Source organism: Peromyscus californicus, unplaced genomic scaffold, assembly GCF_007827085.1.
Source record: "Peromyscus californicus insignis strain IS unplaced genomic scaffold, ASM782708v3 Scaffold_12__1_contigs__length_115047231, whole genome shotgun sequence".
Taxonomy (NCBI): domain Eukaryota; kingdom Metazoa; phylum Chordata; class Mammalia; order Rodentia; family Cricetidae; genus Peromyscus; species Peromyscus californicus.
The window spans coordinates 103340988-103358781 of record NW_026294413.1 but is presented as its reverse complement, the minus strand read 5'-3'; the positions used below and the strand labels follow the sequence as shown (position 1 = coordinate 103358781).

The 17794-nt window shown below is 40.5% G+C and overlaps 1 protein-coding gene across 2 annotated transcripts in view; it reads left to right on the top strand.

Moving 5' to 3' along the window:
* The first annotated feature begins 1784 nt into the window (after positions 1-1784).
* The window catches only part of Znf385d (zinc finger protein 385D), a 957149-nt gene continuing 941139 nt past the window's right edge, over positions 1785-17794 (top strand). Inside the window, exon 1 of one of the 2 annotated variants that reach the window (XM_052734022.1) lies at positions 1785-2302. In XM_052734022.1, coding sequence (XP_052589982.1) covers positions 2197-2302 — 106 coding nt within the window. In that variant the 5' untranslated portion in view covers positions 1785-2196. The remainder of the gene's footprint in view (positions 2303-17794) is intronic. The other variant, XM_052734021.1, reaches the window with a different exon arrangement.

The window sequence follows — 17794 nt, the reverse complement described above, 5'->3', positions numbered from 1 at the left end:
CCCATCTTTACAGTCCTTTCCTAGAGGCCTTGCCCCTCCTAAACACTTTCTGCAGTTGTGCTCTTTCAGGTTCGAGATCACCCTAGTAACCTCTTCTCTCTGACCAACCTTCTTGGTATATTTTAGATGATAATATGTCCCAGCTAAACACATTTTCAGGGGAGCAACCATAACTCAACTGGAAATGGCCTCTGAAGACTTTTTTAGAACATTTGGACAAAGGGTTAGACAAACCCCATACTTTCCACTTCTCCCTCTATTGCTCCGTATCACGTTATACAATAAGACTTATCTTTTAATGTGGCTTCTCTCAGGTCTAGCACATTTGGGACTTGGTGGTAATGTGCTCCAGGTTCTCTTCTGGTAATGCAGGCTGCTGAATATGGTATTCTTTAGCATATCTTCAAATTTATTTCCAAAGCATGAACTGTGCCAGCCTGGGTCACCCCAGCAAAGGCCTTCAGCCTGATCAACTTTTAGTGAGCACTTGCTAAATTGAATCACACATGCACTACAGTCAATCCCCATCAAAGTGTGGGCTGCAGAGCATCAGCATGCTAATCACAGGGGTCGGGCTAAGTCACGCCACAGTGTATCTTTGGTGCCTGGACTATGTTTCCTTATTGTGTTTGCTTCTTGGAACTTGCTCTTGGTTCTTTTCTTTTTTTGTTTTTGATAAGTGATTTGAGTGCTTAATACAACAATTGAACAACAATGGCTATCTTTGACAACCCACAGCTGTTTGGAGGAATAACAGATTGCAACTTAGAGGATATTATTTACATCTTCTTTAAAAGATTTCTTTCAGTGTGTGTGTGTGTGTGTGTGTGTGTGTGTGTATGTGTGGCTTGTTGTGGGTGCCGGGATTTAAACTTGGGTCTTTGACAAAAGCAGCAGGCTCCGTTAACCACTGAGCGATTTCTCCAACCCCTACACTTTTTCTTTCCAAATGACTGGGGAGGTTGTTATAATGAGCTTCTCCTGACAACACATGTGTGGGTGTCCCCGATATTTCCACCCGTTGATCAGCATTAGTTGTCTTCAGGGTTGCACCAAGAGAGATTGCTAACAGTAGTCAAAGCCTAGCATGCGTTTTATCCCAAGCCACTGGGTTCATAGTTATGATTATCTCCCTCTCTGCCCACCATCCTGAACCTCATGAAAAACAGTTGGCTATGGTTAAGTATAGATTATAACTGTCTCAACTGGTATTAGACAACAAGGAGACCTGCTCTCTTCTGAGAACCCTGGAGAAGTTGGTGGGATTAATGTAGGTACAGTGGGACAGCTTTTGGACTGCCCTTTTCTCAAGTGTTAATACTAATTAACTTCTTTCTTATTTATTCATGTATGTATGTATGTATGTATGTATGTATGTATATATGTATTTAATTATCATATATTTATGCTTTGTTTGCTTCTTTGTGTTTTACAACTCAAAACGTGATTCTTGGATCTGAGGTTCTGCCAAGCCGTTAAAGCCGCAGAAGCTCAGACGGCCCCTCCCCTCCGGAGCTGTGGTATCTGCACTTGAACTTCAGTAAGATGCCAGGATGAGTCCAGAGAACAGTTAACGTGGAAAAGCACACTTGTAAGCCCTAGAACCCTCACGGATAGAGAGGGGAGGGGAGATCAGGAAAGCGAAGCGAAACAGGAGGTCCTGTGGCTGTGAGGCTTGCGTGTCCTGGCAGTGGCCTCACCCAGTGTCTCTGTATGTGCTGTGTAAGGCTGCTGGGAGTACGGTTAAAGCTGAGCGGGGTGGGGTGTAAGATGCTGCACCCGGAGCGCGAAGGACCTGGGCACAGGAGAGTCCTTAGAAGCTGCTCCCTGGAGTGTCTTCTCTAGTGCCTGATGCATTTCCCTGCTTGGCGCCTGTGGGTCACACTTAATACCCGTTGGCTGGGCGCGCGCTAGTCCCCGCTTGGTTGGCGTCTGGGCATCTGACCGCTCTTCACAGTGCTCCAGGAGCTCCGCGGGCTCGCACCTCCAGTCCGGGCTGCACCTGGAGCGGTGCGGACTCGGGACGTGCGGAGCTGAGAGCTCGGTGGGGGCAGAGGCTACCTCCCCCTGGGGCGCCCGGCACCTGGTTCTCCGCTGCTGCGGTTCCCCGCCATCCCTGACCTCGCGGTGACTCGGTGGTGCAGCTGTGCGCCTTCTGGGACACCCAAGTGCCCCGGTGGCCGCCTCTGTCCCCGAATGCCGGGCCCGGGGCGCCGCACCGTGAGCTGCAGGAGGATGAAGAACGCGGTGGGAGGAAAGCAGGAGAAGCTCCCGGGGACTCCGAGGAAGCAGCCCAGAGCTGGTGAGTTCAGCGCGGGAAGGGGCGGCAGGGCTCAGGTTGGCTCTGGGCGCACTCAAATCCCCGCCATCCCTGCCCTAGCCACCTCCCTGCAGTCTGAGTCCCCTCATGCTGGGACTCCCACTGATGCCCAGAAAGCTCAGTGGAGCGGTCCTCAAGCGCTACCATGACAATGAGGGATCAGCCAAGTGGAGCTGCTTCTAAGCATGCCCTGCTGGCTATCGCCTGCTGGGTGTGTGCGGGGTGTGCCTTCCTCGAATCCTGGAGAAGTTGGTGGGATACAGAGGCACCTGGCCTCCCGACTGTGTTTCTTTCTATAATAGTGATGATGATAATAATAATGATATAATAATAATAGTAATAATAATAAACCTTCTTAAAATGCATAGCCTTTGAGGGCAGAGTGAGGAGATACATTACAGAGTTCTAGAAACATCCCTCCAGGAGGTTTACCTTGATATGTAGGGTGGCATTGGAAACCCACAGATGAGCCAGTGTCCTCCAGATTTTTAGTTTTATTGGCCACCAGGTGTCTTATACCCAGGTGACCCAGTTAGAAGAATGCATATTCCTTGGGCACGCATTAGCTTCTTGAATCTTCGAAGTTTTCGGATGTGTGTGAATTGAGGTCGGAGAACACCCGCAGCTTCCACAATCGTGTTTTCTAATATGAAATGCTCTTTTCCCCTCCCCAACACACACACGGTTCAGTTTTGTTTTCATCTCGTGTTTTTAGAGGCTGTGCATGTGTCTACATTTGCCTGGGGGAGGGGCTGTGATTTGGCATGAGGAAGGCAAGATTCTTGGACATTTGAGTCTTCAAATTCTGGAGCATGGAACCCAGTGGAAAGACATGGGGTACTGGAGTTTACACGTGGAGCTACCGCTGTTCTCGACATTCCCTCCTTGCTGTCTGGAGATCTGAGTGGGGGATGGTCTCTCTTTGGTAAGCCAGAGTTATTTGCTAGTTTGTCTATGAAGCTGCCTTTGATGTATCCACTCAGTTCGAGTTCACCATGTGAGAGGTGCATGCTCCCTGGTTTTCTAAAGCTCCCTTTGGCCTGTGCTGGGTAATTCAAGTCTTACTACTCTGTATGTCAATGTGAGCCACTTCAATCCATTGAAGGACATAGTACAGCATATCTAGGGATTACCATGATTGCTTTATACATATTCCTAGATGATCTTCAGAAATTAACTTAAACATGGAGTTTGTGAAGCTTAAAAAATAGACCTCAGAATGGGCAAACATCTCGAGTTAATGTACTATTTCAGATGGAAGTAAATGAAGTGTTGGAAGTTGTGTTTCAGGAGAAAGACACCCAAGCCACAAACTAGGAGTGCTGATGGGGCCTTTGAAGCATTCAGTAGTGATGCACCTGGCATTTTTGTCTCATCCACTGCGCATCTTGTTTCACAGTCAGTTAGATTGCTGAGTACCCCAAGATAGCAGCTTTGGGTTTACCATCCCTATTACAAGCTGAGGATAAGGGATTTTATAGAAGTCAAAATAGGGAAGACAGTTCCATCAACCACAGTAAAATCTCCTTGAGGATTGTTTGAAAGAATGAGTTGGTTGGCTGTCTAAATCACATGAGATGCTGATATGGTGATGGCACTATTGCAGACTGATTCCCATCCAGTCAGTAAATCTATTTAATGTAGCCGATGTGGGACTGAGGTGTGGGTTGGCTGAAAATTGTGTGTAACACTTACGTAACTCAGCCTACCAGCTCCAGCGAAGGCTGACTGCTGAGTGCTGGAGTTCACCTTGATGGCATTTCTTGAGTTCCCTTATTGCAAATCAATAGTGCTATACTATAGCCCTTAACACTGTGATTGATAACATCACATTTCTGTGGTTGTAGACTTTTCCTCAGATCTTTACAGATACAGGTATTTTAACCCACTTATAATCAAAGCTCAGGTCCAGTAGGATGTTAGGTTTCTATTAAAAGCTATGAGCCACTTGTTTCAAATTTTCCTCTTAATTTTCAAAACAATTACTCCCCCTGCTGTGATTTGCTATTTAACAGGTGCTTCAAATGTTCAATAATGAAAAATGACTGCCACCCGACAAAACAGTTTCCATCTATAGCAATAACAGACACTTCTGCTAAGATTTTATTTTATTTGAAATTTAATTAAAAGCTTGCACCTCATTGTAAAAATGTATGCAGCTGCCCAAGTACATGTCCTCCTTTATCTTCTTAGAATCTCCAGCTGTATAAACTCATTGTAGCTGAGTTCTTATGTAATTACCAAATAAAATGAAATGAATGGAATTACCAAATAAAAATTAGACAAACCTATTGGGACACTAATAGTATTATTCCAAATGTGGGAACAGCTTTGGGAAAAAGGTCTTGTTTTGTTTGCATATTATTTATTTATTTATTTAATATAGTCATATGTTTGTGTAGGAGTATGTACACAAGGCATACACTGAGAGGCTAAAGGATACCTCACAGGAGTCAGTTTCACATCATACCACATGGGTTCCAGGGACTGAATTCAGGTAATCAGTTTTCACAGCGAACGCATTTACCACTGAACCATCTTCCCTGCCAAGAATTTGGAAATCTTAAGAAATTAAAGCTATGCTGTACATTGTTGTGCTTCCAAGGTACATTGTTTTAAAATAAAACTAAAATTTCTCTGTCTTATTAAACACATGATATTGCTGTGATCTCTCTTTTGCTTGGGGGTCAATTGTGCTGCTAGAATTAGACTTTTTGTCCATCTTTCATTAATATAGCCAGAGTTCTAAACCTCATGTTTTGCCCATTGTAAACAATGTGTTTCTCAATATGCCTAAGTTTAACAGAGGCATATAGAAAGGAAACAGTAGTGATAACTGGCCTACAGATGTGTTTTGGCGCAGATGTCATAGTTACAAATAGGAAACATATATAACCTTAGGCCAGTAGTAAAATCTTAATTGTTAAAGTGCAAAGTATTTATGATGACAGGAGTCTTGTACAAAGTTAATTTTTCACACAGATGCGTGTGTGTGTGTGTGTGTGTGTGTGTGTGTGTGTGTGTGTGTGTGTGTATGCATGCTGTGCTTGTGCAGCGCTGGAGGACATCAGGGGTCCTGCTCCATCACTCTCTGCTTCATTTCTTTAAGATATGGTTTCTCACTGAACTTAGTGTTAGTTTGGGGCCAGCAAGCCCCAGATCCCTGCCTGTATCTGGCCCTTGCTATGGCACTGGAGATGACCATTCCCACCTTTTTAAGCTGGTTTCTGGGGATTCCAACTCAGGTCCTTGTTACTGCATGGAGGGTGCTGTTGTATGCTAAGCTGCTCACCAGCCCTGAGCAGATGCCACCTTTATTATGCTTTACAGATGTTTCAGCTCCATATCACTATTACAGGACCATGGTTTTTATAGATATTATGTGGTAATTTTAAGAAGCAGATCTCTGGAAGGTAATTTAAACTTTGTGAAGGGCAAGTCACATTGACATCACAGGTTGAGAAACTAATATTGGAAGGGTATGTGCAAGTTTGAGTGTTTAAAGTCCTTAAAATTAAAGGTAGATTGCACTTGGTTTTCTGATAAGCATCCTAAAGTGAAAGTTTGAATAAAATAAAGGTTTCAGGTTGAATGAAAATCAAGTGAACACTTAAATAGCACTTAAAAAGATTATGGAGAGTACATGTGCAAAATTTACGAGTCCAATTTATATTTTAAACAAGTAGATAACACACTGGAGAGACTTTAAAATTTTTTAGTACATTAAAAATGTATTTATTCATATCTTTTAAGGCCTGATAAAATTAGTGATAGCTCCTTGTGGTAGATTGAACATTGAGTTCTCTTCAAAGTCATGATTAACTTCTAAGATGATGGAACCTAGAGGTGCAGTCTGAAAAGCAGAGCTAGATGGATATGAGGATGGAGTCCCTGTTGTGACATTAGTGACTATAAGATGTAGAAAAGACCAGAGACCTGGCTTTCCCCACACTGAGAGGTCACAGTAAGAGAGTGGCTATACTTCAGGAGGGTATGAGGCTGTCAATGACTTTCTAGCTCCTTGATCTTGAACTTTTAACCTCAGAATTTTCAGAAATGGGTGTTAGCTGCTTTAGTAACCAGTGCCTATCACATTTTGTCACAATAGCCCAATCTGGTGACTCTCCCATTCAGGGCTCATTCTGTCCTGAACATGAAAGAAAATTGTAATGAGGTAAAGGCCCCCATAGACATACATGGATCAAATTCTTTTGCAAAGCCCTTTTCCAATTTTGAATGTAATTTTTGTTGTATTCACATAATTTGGTACCACTTCTAGTATTTGCCTAGATTGGTAATATATTATAAATAGTATCATATTCCTCTCTTATGAATGTAAGGATATCTAACATAGTTCTAGAGTGGAGGAAGTATGTTCAATGTCTTCACCACTTTACTTATATTGTTGCCCAACCACACATCCAATGTTTTGCTGCATTTGACATGCAAAGGGCCAGTTCTTTCATATTCATCCTTGAAAACATAATAACCCAAACAATTACCTGGCATTCCTTAGCAGGTGTTTTAAAAGAGAGCTTTGCAATGAAGCATTGTTCATGTATTTACATATCCCATCCAGGGAAAGAACTGATCTTGGTGTGCCTGGTACCCATTGGACCTACCTGTGTTCAGGGGAGATGTCATCATAATGCAATATAGGGTGCTCTGTTTTGAGTTGTAGGGGCTTCTCAGAATGTGGGGTCAGATATTTATTTGATCAGTATGTGTGTATGAGAAATAAAGAGAAAGTGTGGTTTTTGTGGATTGTCTTAGCTACAAATATTATTCACTGTAAATTTTGTAGCATGTTCTAGAATTTATTGGACCTTTCACACTTACTCTCCCTCAAGCCTCATCTGAAAAGAAAAAGAAAAGAAATATTTGTAGAGTATCATTCCTGTCAGATGTGTACTCCTTAGCATAGCTCAGGGAACTGTAGAAAGCACCCTGAGAAATCTAGACTTTTAAAAATCTGTTTTGTTCAACACTTAGGAATTAATGACCTCAGTTTCTCAAAGCTTTCCCAGTGCTCTGGGATGGAAAGAATAAGTGCCACATGTCCTGTGCTGAGTTCTCTGGTGGCTACGTTTCCCACACACAGGAGAAGTTGATATTAAAACTGACAAGAATCACCATGAACATACTGTGGCTATGTCTGAGCTTGAGAATTCTTAATTCTTCAGTTTGAATCCTTACTCTTTTCCTTGTGAGCTGTGAGAATTTGAGTCAACTTACTACACACTTCTGTGTGTATCTCATCTAGTGACTTTGCCTATGATTGAGGGCTAAGATTCTCGATTGAAGACTTAGCAAGACATCCATGTAAAGTACTTAGATGTTTATGGGGGTAGAGCTGGGGGTTGGAACTAGGGCCTACGACATGCTGAGTGAGTACTTTACTCGTATACCCTTCTCCATCCCAGATGTTAAATTTTTGTTGTTTGCCTTATTATTATTGTTATTTAAAATCATTGTGTTGCATTCATCACCCATTGGTATTGAATTAGGGATACATTGTATATTTATGTGCTATGTAATCTGTCCCAAGAAAATCATTCCAAGCAGTTGCTTAAAATGCCGGAGGTCTATTATTTTGTGGTTGTAGAGGCTATGTATCTGATGACACCATTAGGTATAAATCAAGGTGTAAGCAAGGCTATGTTTATTTAGGAGGGTTTAGGAAAGAAACTGTCCCTTGTTTTATCCAGCATTTTCTTAACTTGCCTCAGCTTGCAGCCTCTGTGTGACTCTGCCTTCCTGTTGCCTTCTCTTTTTGTGTCAAGTCCCCTCTTCTCTGCTACGATGCTATGAGTGCGTCTAAGGGCAGTCCTGACAATCCAGAATACTCGCTCCTTCATGCTTTCATTTAATCCTGTCTGAACTGACTAAGGTAACAGTTAGAGATCCTAAGGTCAGTATGGAATGGGAATATGGGTATATAAGTATATATTGTCGATAATCATCTGTACATTGTATTTTGTGCTAGTTGTATGAAACTAGCTGCAAGGGAGGTGAAAATGTCAGAAAGGATGTGAAATTTAATGCATTTTAAATCCCATTACTTTAATACCTTTAAATTTTGATCGAATTTTGCATCACACTTGCGTAGACAACCGTTCCATTTTGTTCTCTTCATCATAATGTGACCGGTCATGAAAGTGAATGATTCCTATGATTCTGCAGAGTTAGGATATCAGAGATGACCAGAGGATTGAGACCCCATCTTCATGGACTGCAGTGTTGAATGCGTGAATAACGTCATTGCTTTAGACAGCTGCTCACTTTGCATTTCATTAGAGAGCATAGGTGGCCTCTTAGCTTTAACCTCAAAGCTTAGAAATTATTGTTACACTCACTTTAAAGATGAGTAACTGTGCCAAGACTGTACTCAGCACTCAGAAGGGCTGACAGCTGAACTCTCTAACCTCTGCTGATTATACAGTCTTGGGATGAAATGCATCAGCTGTAAGCTTAATGAAATAAATACAAATAAATATTGAGAGAGATAAGCAGAATCCATCAGCCAAATAATGCCGTTGACTATAAATATCAACTAATGAAAACTTATAGTTATTTGGGCTCTGACTTAACTGCACATTTAACCACTTATTAGAATTTTAATTTATATATTTAAAATGATTATCATTACTGAATGGATATATTTAATTATCTATGGTTCACATTTTCTAATTTTTATAATGTGGTAAAATACACAAAACAAAAAAAAAATGCCTTTCTGGTCATTTTAAATTCCACAGCTCAATGGTATGAAGAACAATCACACTATTGTGTGACCATCACCATCAGCCAACTCCACAACACTTTTTTTTTTTTTAGCTGAGGCTCACTGTTCAATAAACTGTTCTCTAGCTCCTGGTAACCATCATTATATTCTCTGTTTTGATGACTGTGGTTATTTTATGTGACTCATTTATTAGTGTCCTTGGGCAGATGTATGCGTGTGTCACATGTGTGAGCTTATTTCTTTTTCTATAATGTCCTCAAATTTCATCCTTTTTGTAACATATTTATAATTGTCTTCCTTTGGATTTGTAATCTGGTCATTTGACAATGGGCTAATGACTTTTTAACATTTTAGCTATTATGAGTAAATTTACTCTGAAAGTTAGTATACAAAGATCTCTTCCAGACATGTTTCAGTCTTCTTGATATGTAACAACAAGTATAGAGAGTGGCTGAATTGGATGTATTTCCCTTTATAGTCTTCTGAGGATCATTCATTTACCACTGTCCAGTCCCACAAACAGAACACTGGACTACGTCTCCCCTTCTCTCCCAGTGCATGCTTTCCCTGTTTTCATGATAGCTATCCAGATTCACGTGAGGTGGCATCCCACTGGATCTGCACTGGACTTGCACTTCCTGAATGCACTGGTGATCTTCAATACTTTGCATGTGTTTTGCTATAGAGAAAGTTCTGCTCCTGTCCTTTGCCTATTTTTGAGCCGGGGATTTGTTTGCTGCTATTGTTGAATACTAAGAGTTCTTTTTATATTCTCTATATACATCATTTATAAAATAGGTGATTTTTTTGAATAATCTCTTCCTGTTCTGTTGAATTTTAGTTCTAGAATAGAGATTTTGTCAGACAAAATGTTTAAGAACTTTTCATGAAGTACAATTTATCTTGTTGTTGCTTTTGGTTACACAGCCAAGAATTCTGCCTATTCTTAACATTTTTTTTTTTTTGGCAACTTATTTCAGAATTCTTAGAAACCATGTAAACAGCAATAACAAAGGCACTAAATGGCTAGGGAATGAATAAACAAGCTGCAATTACAGACTCCAGTATGTTAGTGTCACAGCATAATACTAAGTCACAAGAGTGATGGCACAATTGTGTTCATATGACTTTCAGTTCTAAAGCAAAGCCAACTTCTGAGCTCTATTCCAGATTGCTCTTGAGAAGGATAAGGAACTGAGTGACCCCTCCAGTCCTGCCTTGGTGTTGTCTGAATGAACCTGTTCACCTGTGAAAACTCTTCAAACTGTGCACATGTGATGTTTTCATGACTCTAAATTGAACATTATGATAGTTAAGATTAAAAATCCTCAAGAAACTCATAGAGGGACATTTTTGTAAGAATGTGAGAGAGAAAAGAGCTCAAACCTGTGTCTGGGGAGTGTGCACACACTGTATTTGACCACTAATTTGGCTCTGGGTTTTTAGGAAGGATAAGACCCAAAGAAGCACATGTAATTGGAAGCCTATTTTTCTACTTCCTGTAGTGTTTTTGAATAAAGTCTACCCCACAAAACATTCATAATTAAAGAAATCATAAAATTCCACTGTGGCACACATAAAAATTGAGTTGTTTTTCTGTCAAAATCTAAAGATACTCTGAATTTTGTCTTAAAAGCAGCATAACAATCCATTGGATATCCATAGCCTGGTTGTCCTGTCTCAGGAAAAAAATGAACATGGCTGGATCCCTGGTAATTGATAGTTTTTAGTATGTTTAACAAAATATCTTAGGACTTTATACATGATTTTTCCACCTTATAAACTGTTTTCAACATTCCATTTGCCAATTCTTACCGAATTTGGGGGAAACTTTGAATTTGTTATTTCTTATTAATAAGAGACATATACAATTTCTTAAATATTTAAAAAAAAATTGTGTCTGAGCCCAATGTCTCATGTTTTGACTCTTTAAATATAAACATTGGTGCAGTTTGACCTGACAAGAAAATTCTTGGAAAAGAACAAGAATGTTCTCTTTAGATCATGAGTTAGGACGTGTTTTCATGTCTTCATGTTTTATGTTTCTTCTTAGCTTGAAGAAACATCCAGATTTCCAAAGAATTTTCTTAGGAAATTGCTCTGAATGAAAGTAAAATTTACTACAATTAAGATTTTTCAGCATATATAAGATCATTTAAGATCATTATTAATTTTTCACTAATAAAATCATGTTTGTCATAATAATAAAAAGATGGGATACACATTTTCATGTTTATTTTGAGAAAAATGTCTCTCGTGTAAGACTATATTAAATGCTTACATTGAAATAACATTTCACAGAACATGCAAATTATACCTGTGATATTCATTTGTTTCTTTTTATAGATTAGATGGGTAGATGTTATGTGTTCCTATTAGCCTTGCTGTTGTTAGTTACAGAGGCTTAAACCCTTGCATGGCCTCAGGCAAGACTAGATGGTGCAAGAGTGAGCTGCACTCCCACACCTTTTCTTTATATTTTACTGCTGAGGGACTTGTGGGTGGAGTTGAATTGTGAACTTCCCACATCCAGTACTCTCTCTGCTGGCCCTGTGGCCATCTTCCCTTTCAGAATGCTAGGGAACCAGCTTCTTTTATGTGAGTTTTCACATAGTGACTCTGCAGGTATGGCGCTGATGGAGAGCACCTGGTAACTGACGGTATCAAAACAGCACTAACGAAGTGTTTCCCCAGATGGACTTTCTAACTATACTCAGAGCTGAGGTGCAGATAAATGAATTTTATGCAAATGCTGAAGTGACTTTAACAGTTATTTTAAATACTTTGATGTGATCCTTAAGGAAAGTTGTCAGGCCCATTAATAAGTATCTAAATTGATTAGATGACTAATTAGGTGCTCCAGAAGATATCTTTGTATAAATTAATGCTGTGTGTTACATTCTCATTACAGCAAGTTTCTTGCCTGAGTTTGAAAAGGCCCCCCAGTTCCAAGGCTCCTCTCCACTTTCTGCCTTTCATCTGACTTCCCACATGAGGACAGCTATCTTGCCCAGTATCTGTCTCTAGAAAGACTGTGTTGTTTCCAAGTTTGATTTTGAAACCCAGCAACTCAACTAGTTTCTTGAATGTATTTGGGATGCAGCATCAACTGGTTCTCTGTTGAGAAGCAAACTGCTGTGATATCTATATCCTTAAAAATCAAATACAGTGTTTTGTAGCTAGCACTGTGTGTTTGGGAATAATAAAAGTTTTAAGGTAATGACAGTGAGCCATCTCTGGAGGGACAGCATAATCAAATCATATTAGAAGCCTCTCAACTTCTCTAACCGGAAAGAAGCAGGCATGTGCCAACTGAATGATCACCCTGATTAGCAGCGTCTCTGAGGATGGTGGATATTCATTTCTGTTTCATAAATTCCACTGAAGGAGAGTCAGATCATTTATATTGAAGCATCTGTTATTTTTTCCCATGTTAAAGCATAGGTGAACAGAGGTACACAGAGGGACATTGTGAGCCAACACCATGTACTCTTGTATTCCCTGTGGGGAGCAGAGCAAATACAGGCATCGGTATTTGTTTCATTTTGAAATAATTTTTAAGACTTGAGGTTATTTGCTTTGTCACTAAAATAGCAGTGAGTCTTTGAAGCTAGCTCTTACTGAGGTATGAATCAATGGAGTCTAATAAATGGTGATTCTGATAAATGACAGAAATTCAGTTGGATGTCATCATGTATGCAGAGAAGAGAGAAAAGTTATCTTTCTGATACTGCCAAGCATTGTATGGTGCTTGCTGTGTCCTAACCTGGAATTCTGGAAGGGCTTTTGTGAACACATCTGGCTACATACAGGACTGTTGCCACTAAAATAGTTTGGAAGTCACACATAGGTGAGCTTGAGGATGGCTTGTCATACTTTTTTTTTTTTTTAAACCATGAAAGTAGTTTTCTTGAAAAGAATGGGAATGCCAGGCAAACATTTTACTGCAGGAAATTGTGCTCTTAAAACTCCCAAGCAATGTTTATTATTTGGTAGAATTTTTCAGAAAATGAAATTACTTAGAAATTCCAGTATTTCTGTAATTTCTGGGTGAACATCGGAAAACCTCAGGGAGGATGTAGTTAAGCTGCTTCAGCTAGCTTGGCTTTAAGAACAGGAACACTGGGCGGCTGGAGACATGACTCAGTGGTTAAGAGCACTGAATGCTATTCCAGAGGACCTGGTTTCAATTCTCAGCTCCCACTTGAAAGCTCACAGTTGTCTGTAACTCCAGTTCCAGTGGATCTGGAACCCTCATACATACATGCAGGCAAAACATAAATGCACATAAAAATAAAGTTTATTTAAAAAAAAAAAACAGGAATCCCAGGCTGAATCTTTCATGTAGCTTATAGCTTTTCTTACACTTTTCATCCACGTTTAACAAGTGCTTATCATCAAGCAAAAAAGCAACAGCAAATTCTGATGGGATGTGAGGAAAAGAGAGCCTGTACACACTGAGGATAGGAATATAAATTGGTGCAACGCCTATGGAAATCAGTGTGATGGTTCCTCAAAAAGCTAAAAGTAGATCTATCATATGATCTAGCTATCCCACTCTTGTAACATGAATCTTAAAAGGTCTTATTAAATAAATAAAAACACAGAGCCAAATATAGGGGTGAAAGCCTCAGAGAAAGATCAGGGAAATACGCAAAGCCATGAGCAAACCTCACCTCACCAATTCCGCAGCTTCCAAGCAGAGTGACTTCCTCTCTACCCAGGCTTATATGTCTAGCTTTTCTGCCCTCTCATTGGCTCTTAGACCAGCTACCTCACTTCCTCTTCCTACACAGCTCTGTCACTGTATGTGTTTAGGGCTGACCTCCTGAGGGTGGATAACCTGTCAGGAGGCTCTTCTTGGAGAAAATGGATTCCTCCTCACTTAGCAGCTTTGAATATTCTTCATCTAAGGGCAGGGCCTTGTGAATACTTTCCCATCTTGGTTTGCAAATCAAGAAATTTTATGTAGTCATAATGAATTTATGTTAGTCACTGAAAAGTAGATGCAATTGGAGTGATCCTTCTATTAAGAGAAGTGAGTCAGATGCAGAGAGTTGGTATCAATGTCTTTTCTTTCATTTGTGTGTCCCAAGGTCTTTACAGATACACAATGCCATGTATTTACTCATGTGTATGCTATGAAAGCAGAAAAGACAATGGGGGATGAAGGAGACCTGTAGGGAACTGGGAAAATGGGAGGAACTAAAGAGGATTTGCAAGGGTGTGAATATGGACAAAGTGCATGACATAGCTGAGAGCAATTGAGTGAAACAAGCATATGTACATGAATCTATGCAATGTGTTTTTTAAAGTTAGAGCATCACCCCAGCCCATTCTGAAGTGGCTGTCATTCAGCATCAGGGCAGTGAGCAACAGTAAAGAGGTAGAAGACCTTGGATTCAGTCCCCACCACCACAAACATGAAGACAATTTTGTCAAAGTTTAACTATTTAGTATGACTTATGTAGGAGAGATCAATCTTGATTTATGATAATTGCATGTTAAGTCTATGTATACATAATGTTTATACAAAATAATAACTGGAAATTTAATAATAAAATGATGGTTCTAAAAGAAGGAAAAAATAAAATTGACTTTTTTTGTCATTTTCTACAAAATGGATCCTTTCCTTTCCTTGGATATTTGCTACCTTGGACATATGAATGGGTTTTAATATTTCTCCCAGCACTGGTGAGAACTTCAAAAAGAAACAGTATTAAAACCTATTCATATATAGGGTGTGTGAGTGTGTGTGTATGAGAGAGATTGTGTGTGTGATTGTGTGTGAGATAGAATATGGACACGTGTGTGACACAGTACACATGTGAAGGTTAGAGGACAATGTTTAGGAGTTGCTTCTTTACTTTCCCAGGGGGGAGAGCATGGGTAGAACTCAAAACATAGGGCAAGTGGGGGAGAGGAGGGTAGAACTCAGGACACAGGGTAAGTGGGGAGAGTGGGGGTAGAACTCAAGGCACAGGGCACAGGGCAAGTGTTTGTACCTTGAGGCATCTGCCAGCCCTGTAAGCATATTTTAAAGGAAGTATTGAACTCTGCAGGATGTGAAAAACGATTTCTTTTAAGTTGTGTAATACTAATTTTGTGTATATTTCCAGTTACTTGAATCAATTCAGGCTGCTCCTAGCATTAACCCATGATGGGAAATTTAATAGAGATTGAGATTGAGAAAGGCACATCATATAACCATCATTAACAATTAACTCAAAATAATCATAGTCTTAGGAAGGTTTTTAATCCATTATAATTTTTGTTTGTTTGTGCAAGTGGGATCTGTGCTCTGCTCCCTGTGGTTGCATTTCCTGGTACTGGCTCTTGGTGTGGCCATATGGTCTGCAGGATTTGAATTTCTAGACTGATTGGTATAGGACATTCCAATAACTAAAAGTGTTTCTTTTACCACTTGGAACTTAAGGTCCAGTTAGTGTTCACACAGCTACTCTCCTAGTCCCCAGTCATTCTTTACTAAAATGCCTATTCTGAATTCTCTCTCGCCTCTCGTGTCCTCTGCCCAGGCTGGTGCGGTATTTGCTAGACTCTTCTCTTTCATCCAGATGCCAGTTCTGTCCAGATGCTGATGGTTTTCTCAGTTTGTAAGACTGCAAGAATAGCATGATTTTGTTACATCAGCATAGGCTAGTGTATGCTCACCGATGCAGTGCTGTGATGGGAAAGTAAATAAAAATATCTTGTGAACATAACTGTTTTCCAAGCATTTAGCTCTCAACTTCTCAGGTTCCTATCAGGCTTTTTGACATGTTTCAAGTTCCTTTTACTCACCATATTGATAATCTCTAAAATATGAAAGTGTGGGCCAGACATAAGTAAAATTAACTAGGTCAGCTTCCATTAAACTAAAAGGTACTGGGAGGAGGAGCTATGAGAAAACCAATTCACAGGACTGGGGAGTAATGTGATTAAATTGCTATCAATCCATGGAATCAGCTTAATGATCAAAGGGATTTATTTGGGGGTTAACTCATAAGACAAAAATAAGAGAATGTAGCAGGATCCTGGAAGGGTGGGGCAAGGTCCAAGCTGTTCTCTGGCGAGTTCTGCCCTGGTCTGTCTCAGCATCCAAAATCCATGAAGTAGAGAGAGCACATAAGTGCATCCCAGGTCTTAAGGGTCCCTGGAGGCCACACCCCAGGGGCAGGGACCTAGCAGCTACCTGCTGCCTCACTGGGGGCTGTGCTTCAGAGCATGGCACAAACAACCACTACATCTCCCCCTTTTTGTCAAAGGAAGAAAGGTCTAACCTAACATAAAACTATATACATTGGAATAATTATCAAGGAGAACTAAAGGGTAATGACATAAACAAATGGAACTACAACCAACAAGAGCATCAAGCAAGAGATACATACTGAAATCCAGAGAAGTCTAGAACATAGGTAAATGGCATGTCACAGAGATTATTCCAAAAACTGTCCTATCTATCCTGAAGAATCTGAATCTAATTCTTAATATGTTCTAGCTAAGATAGGAGAAGATTGTAACTGCAACTGTTAGTCTTAAACCCCATAAGAGGTCTGAGAAGGAATTTATAATACCTCAGGGTGGCACCTGAGTGGTTGTGGGCCGACGCGGGTAAGTGCTGGGTCCCCAGGAGGGGTGGGGATTTTAGAGGAGATAGGGAAGCATAGAAAATTTACCACACAGCAACCGTGGAGGCTGAGGGCAGAGGCCACCCTGGCATTTGGAGTTTGCCCCATGTTGGTACCAAATAATGAAATTAAATCTCTATCAATCCACAGAATCAGCTTAATGATCAAAGGAATTTATTTGGGGGTCAACTCACAAGACAGAAATAAGGGATTGTAGCAGGATCCTGGAAGGGTGAGGCATGGTCCAAGCTGTTCTCTGGTGAGCTCTGCCCTGGTCTGTCTCAGCATCCAAAATCCATGAAGTAGAGAGAGCGCATATGTACACCCCAGGTCTTAAGGGTCCTTGGAGGCCACACCCCAGGGGCAGGTACCTAGCAGCTACCTGCTGCCTCATTAAGATGGTACTTCAGGGCGTGGGACAAACAGCCACCCACTACAGGGGGATGGCTGGTTATGTGAAGTGCTTGCTATACTAGCATGAGGACCTGAGTTCAGATCTGCAGAACACACGTAAAAAGTTAGGCATGGTGGCGTGTGCTTGTAATGGCAGCATTGGTGGAGTAGGAGGACAGCCGGAGGCAGACGAACCTCTGTAGCTCAGTGGCCTGTCAGACCAATCACTGATGTTCAGTTTCTGTGAGATACCCTGTCTCAAAGGTGAACGTGATTGAGAAAAGACACCAGAATGTATTGATGGACTCCCCAAGGATGTACACATGTACCCCTAACAAATATATACATTAATACTAACAAATAACACAGAGAGAGAGAGAGAGAGAGAGAGAGAGAGAGAGAGAGAGAGAGAGAGAGAGAGAGAGAGAGAGAAAAGGAAACCAGTTCACAACCAACCCAGCCATATACATTTCTTAATGCACATATTCTAGTTGAGGACTACTCTGAAGTTTGCATTTCTTCCCCTATGAACTTCTTGAGACTTAAGAATTTGAGTTCATATAGTGATCTGGGGATAATGATATGCTATGATCTAATTTTCTTTTCATCTGAAAACTTCATTGTGCTAAGACTGGAATTGTCCTCTGTAATTATGTCTGTGAACTTCTTGATAATCTCTGTGATGGAATTTTCTTTTTATGTGCTAAT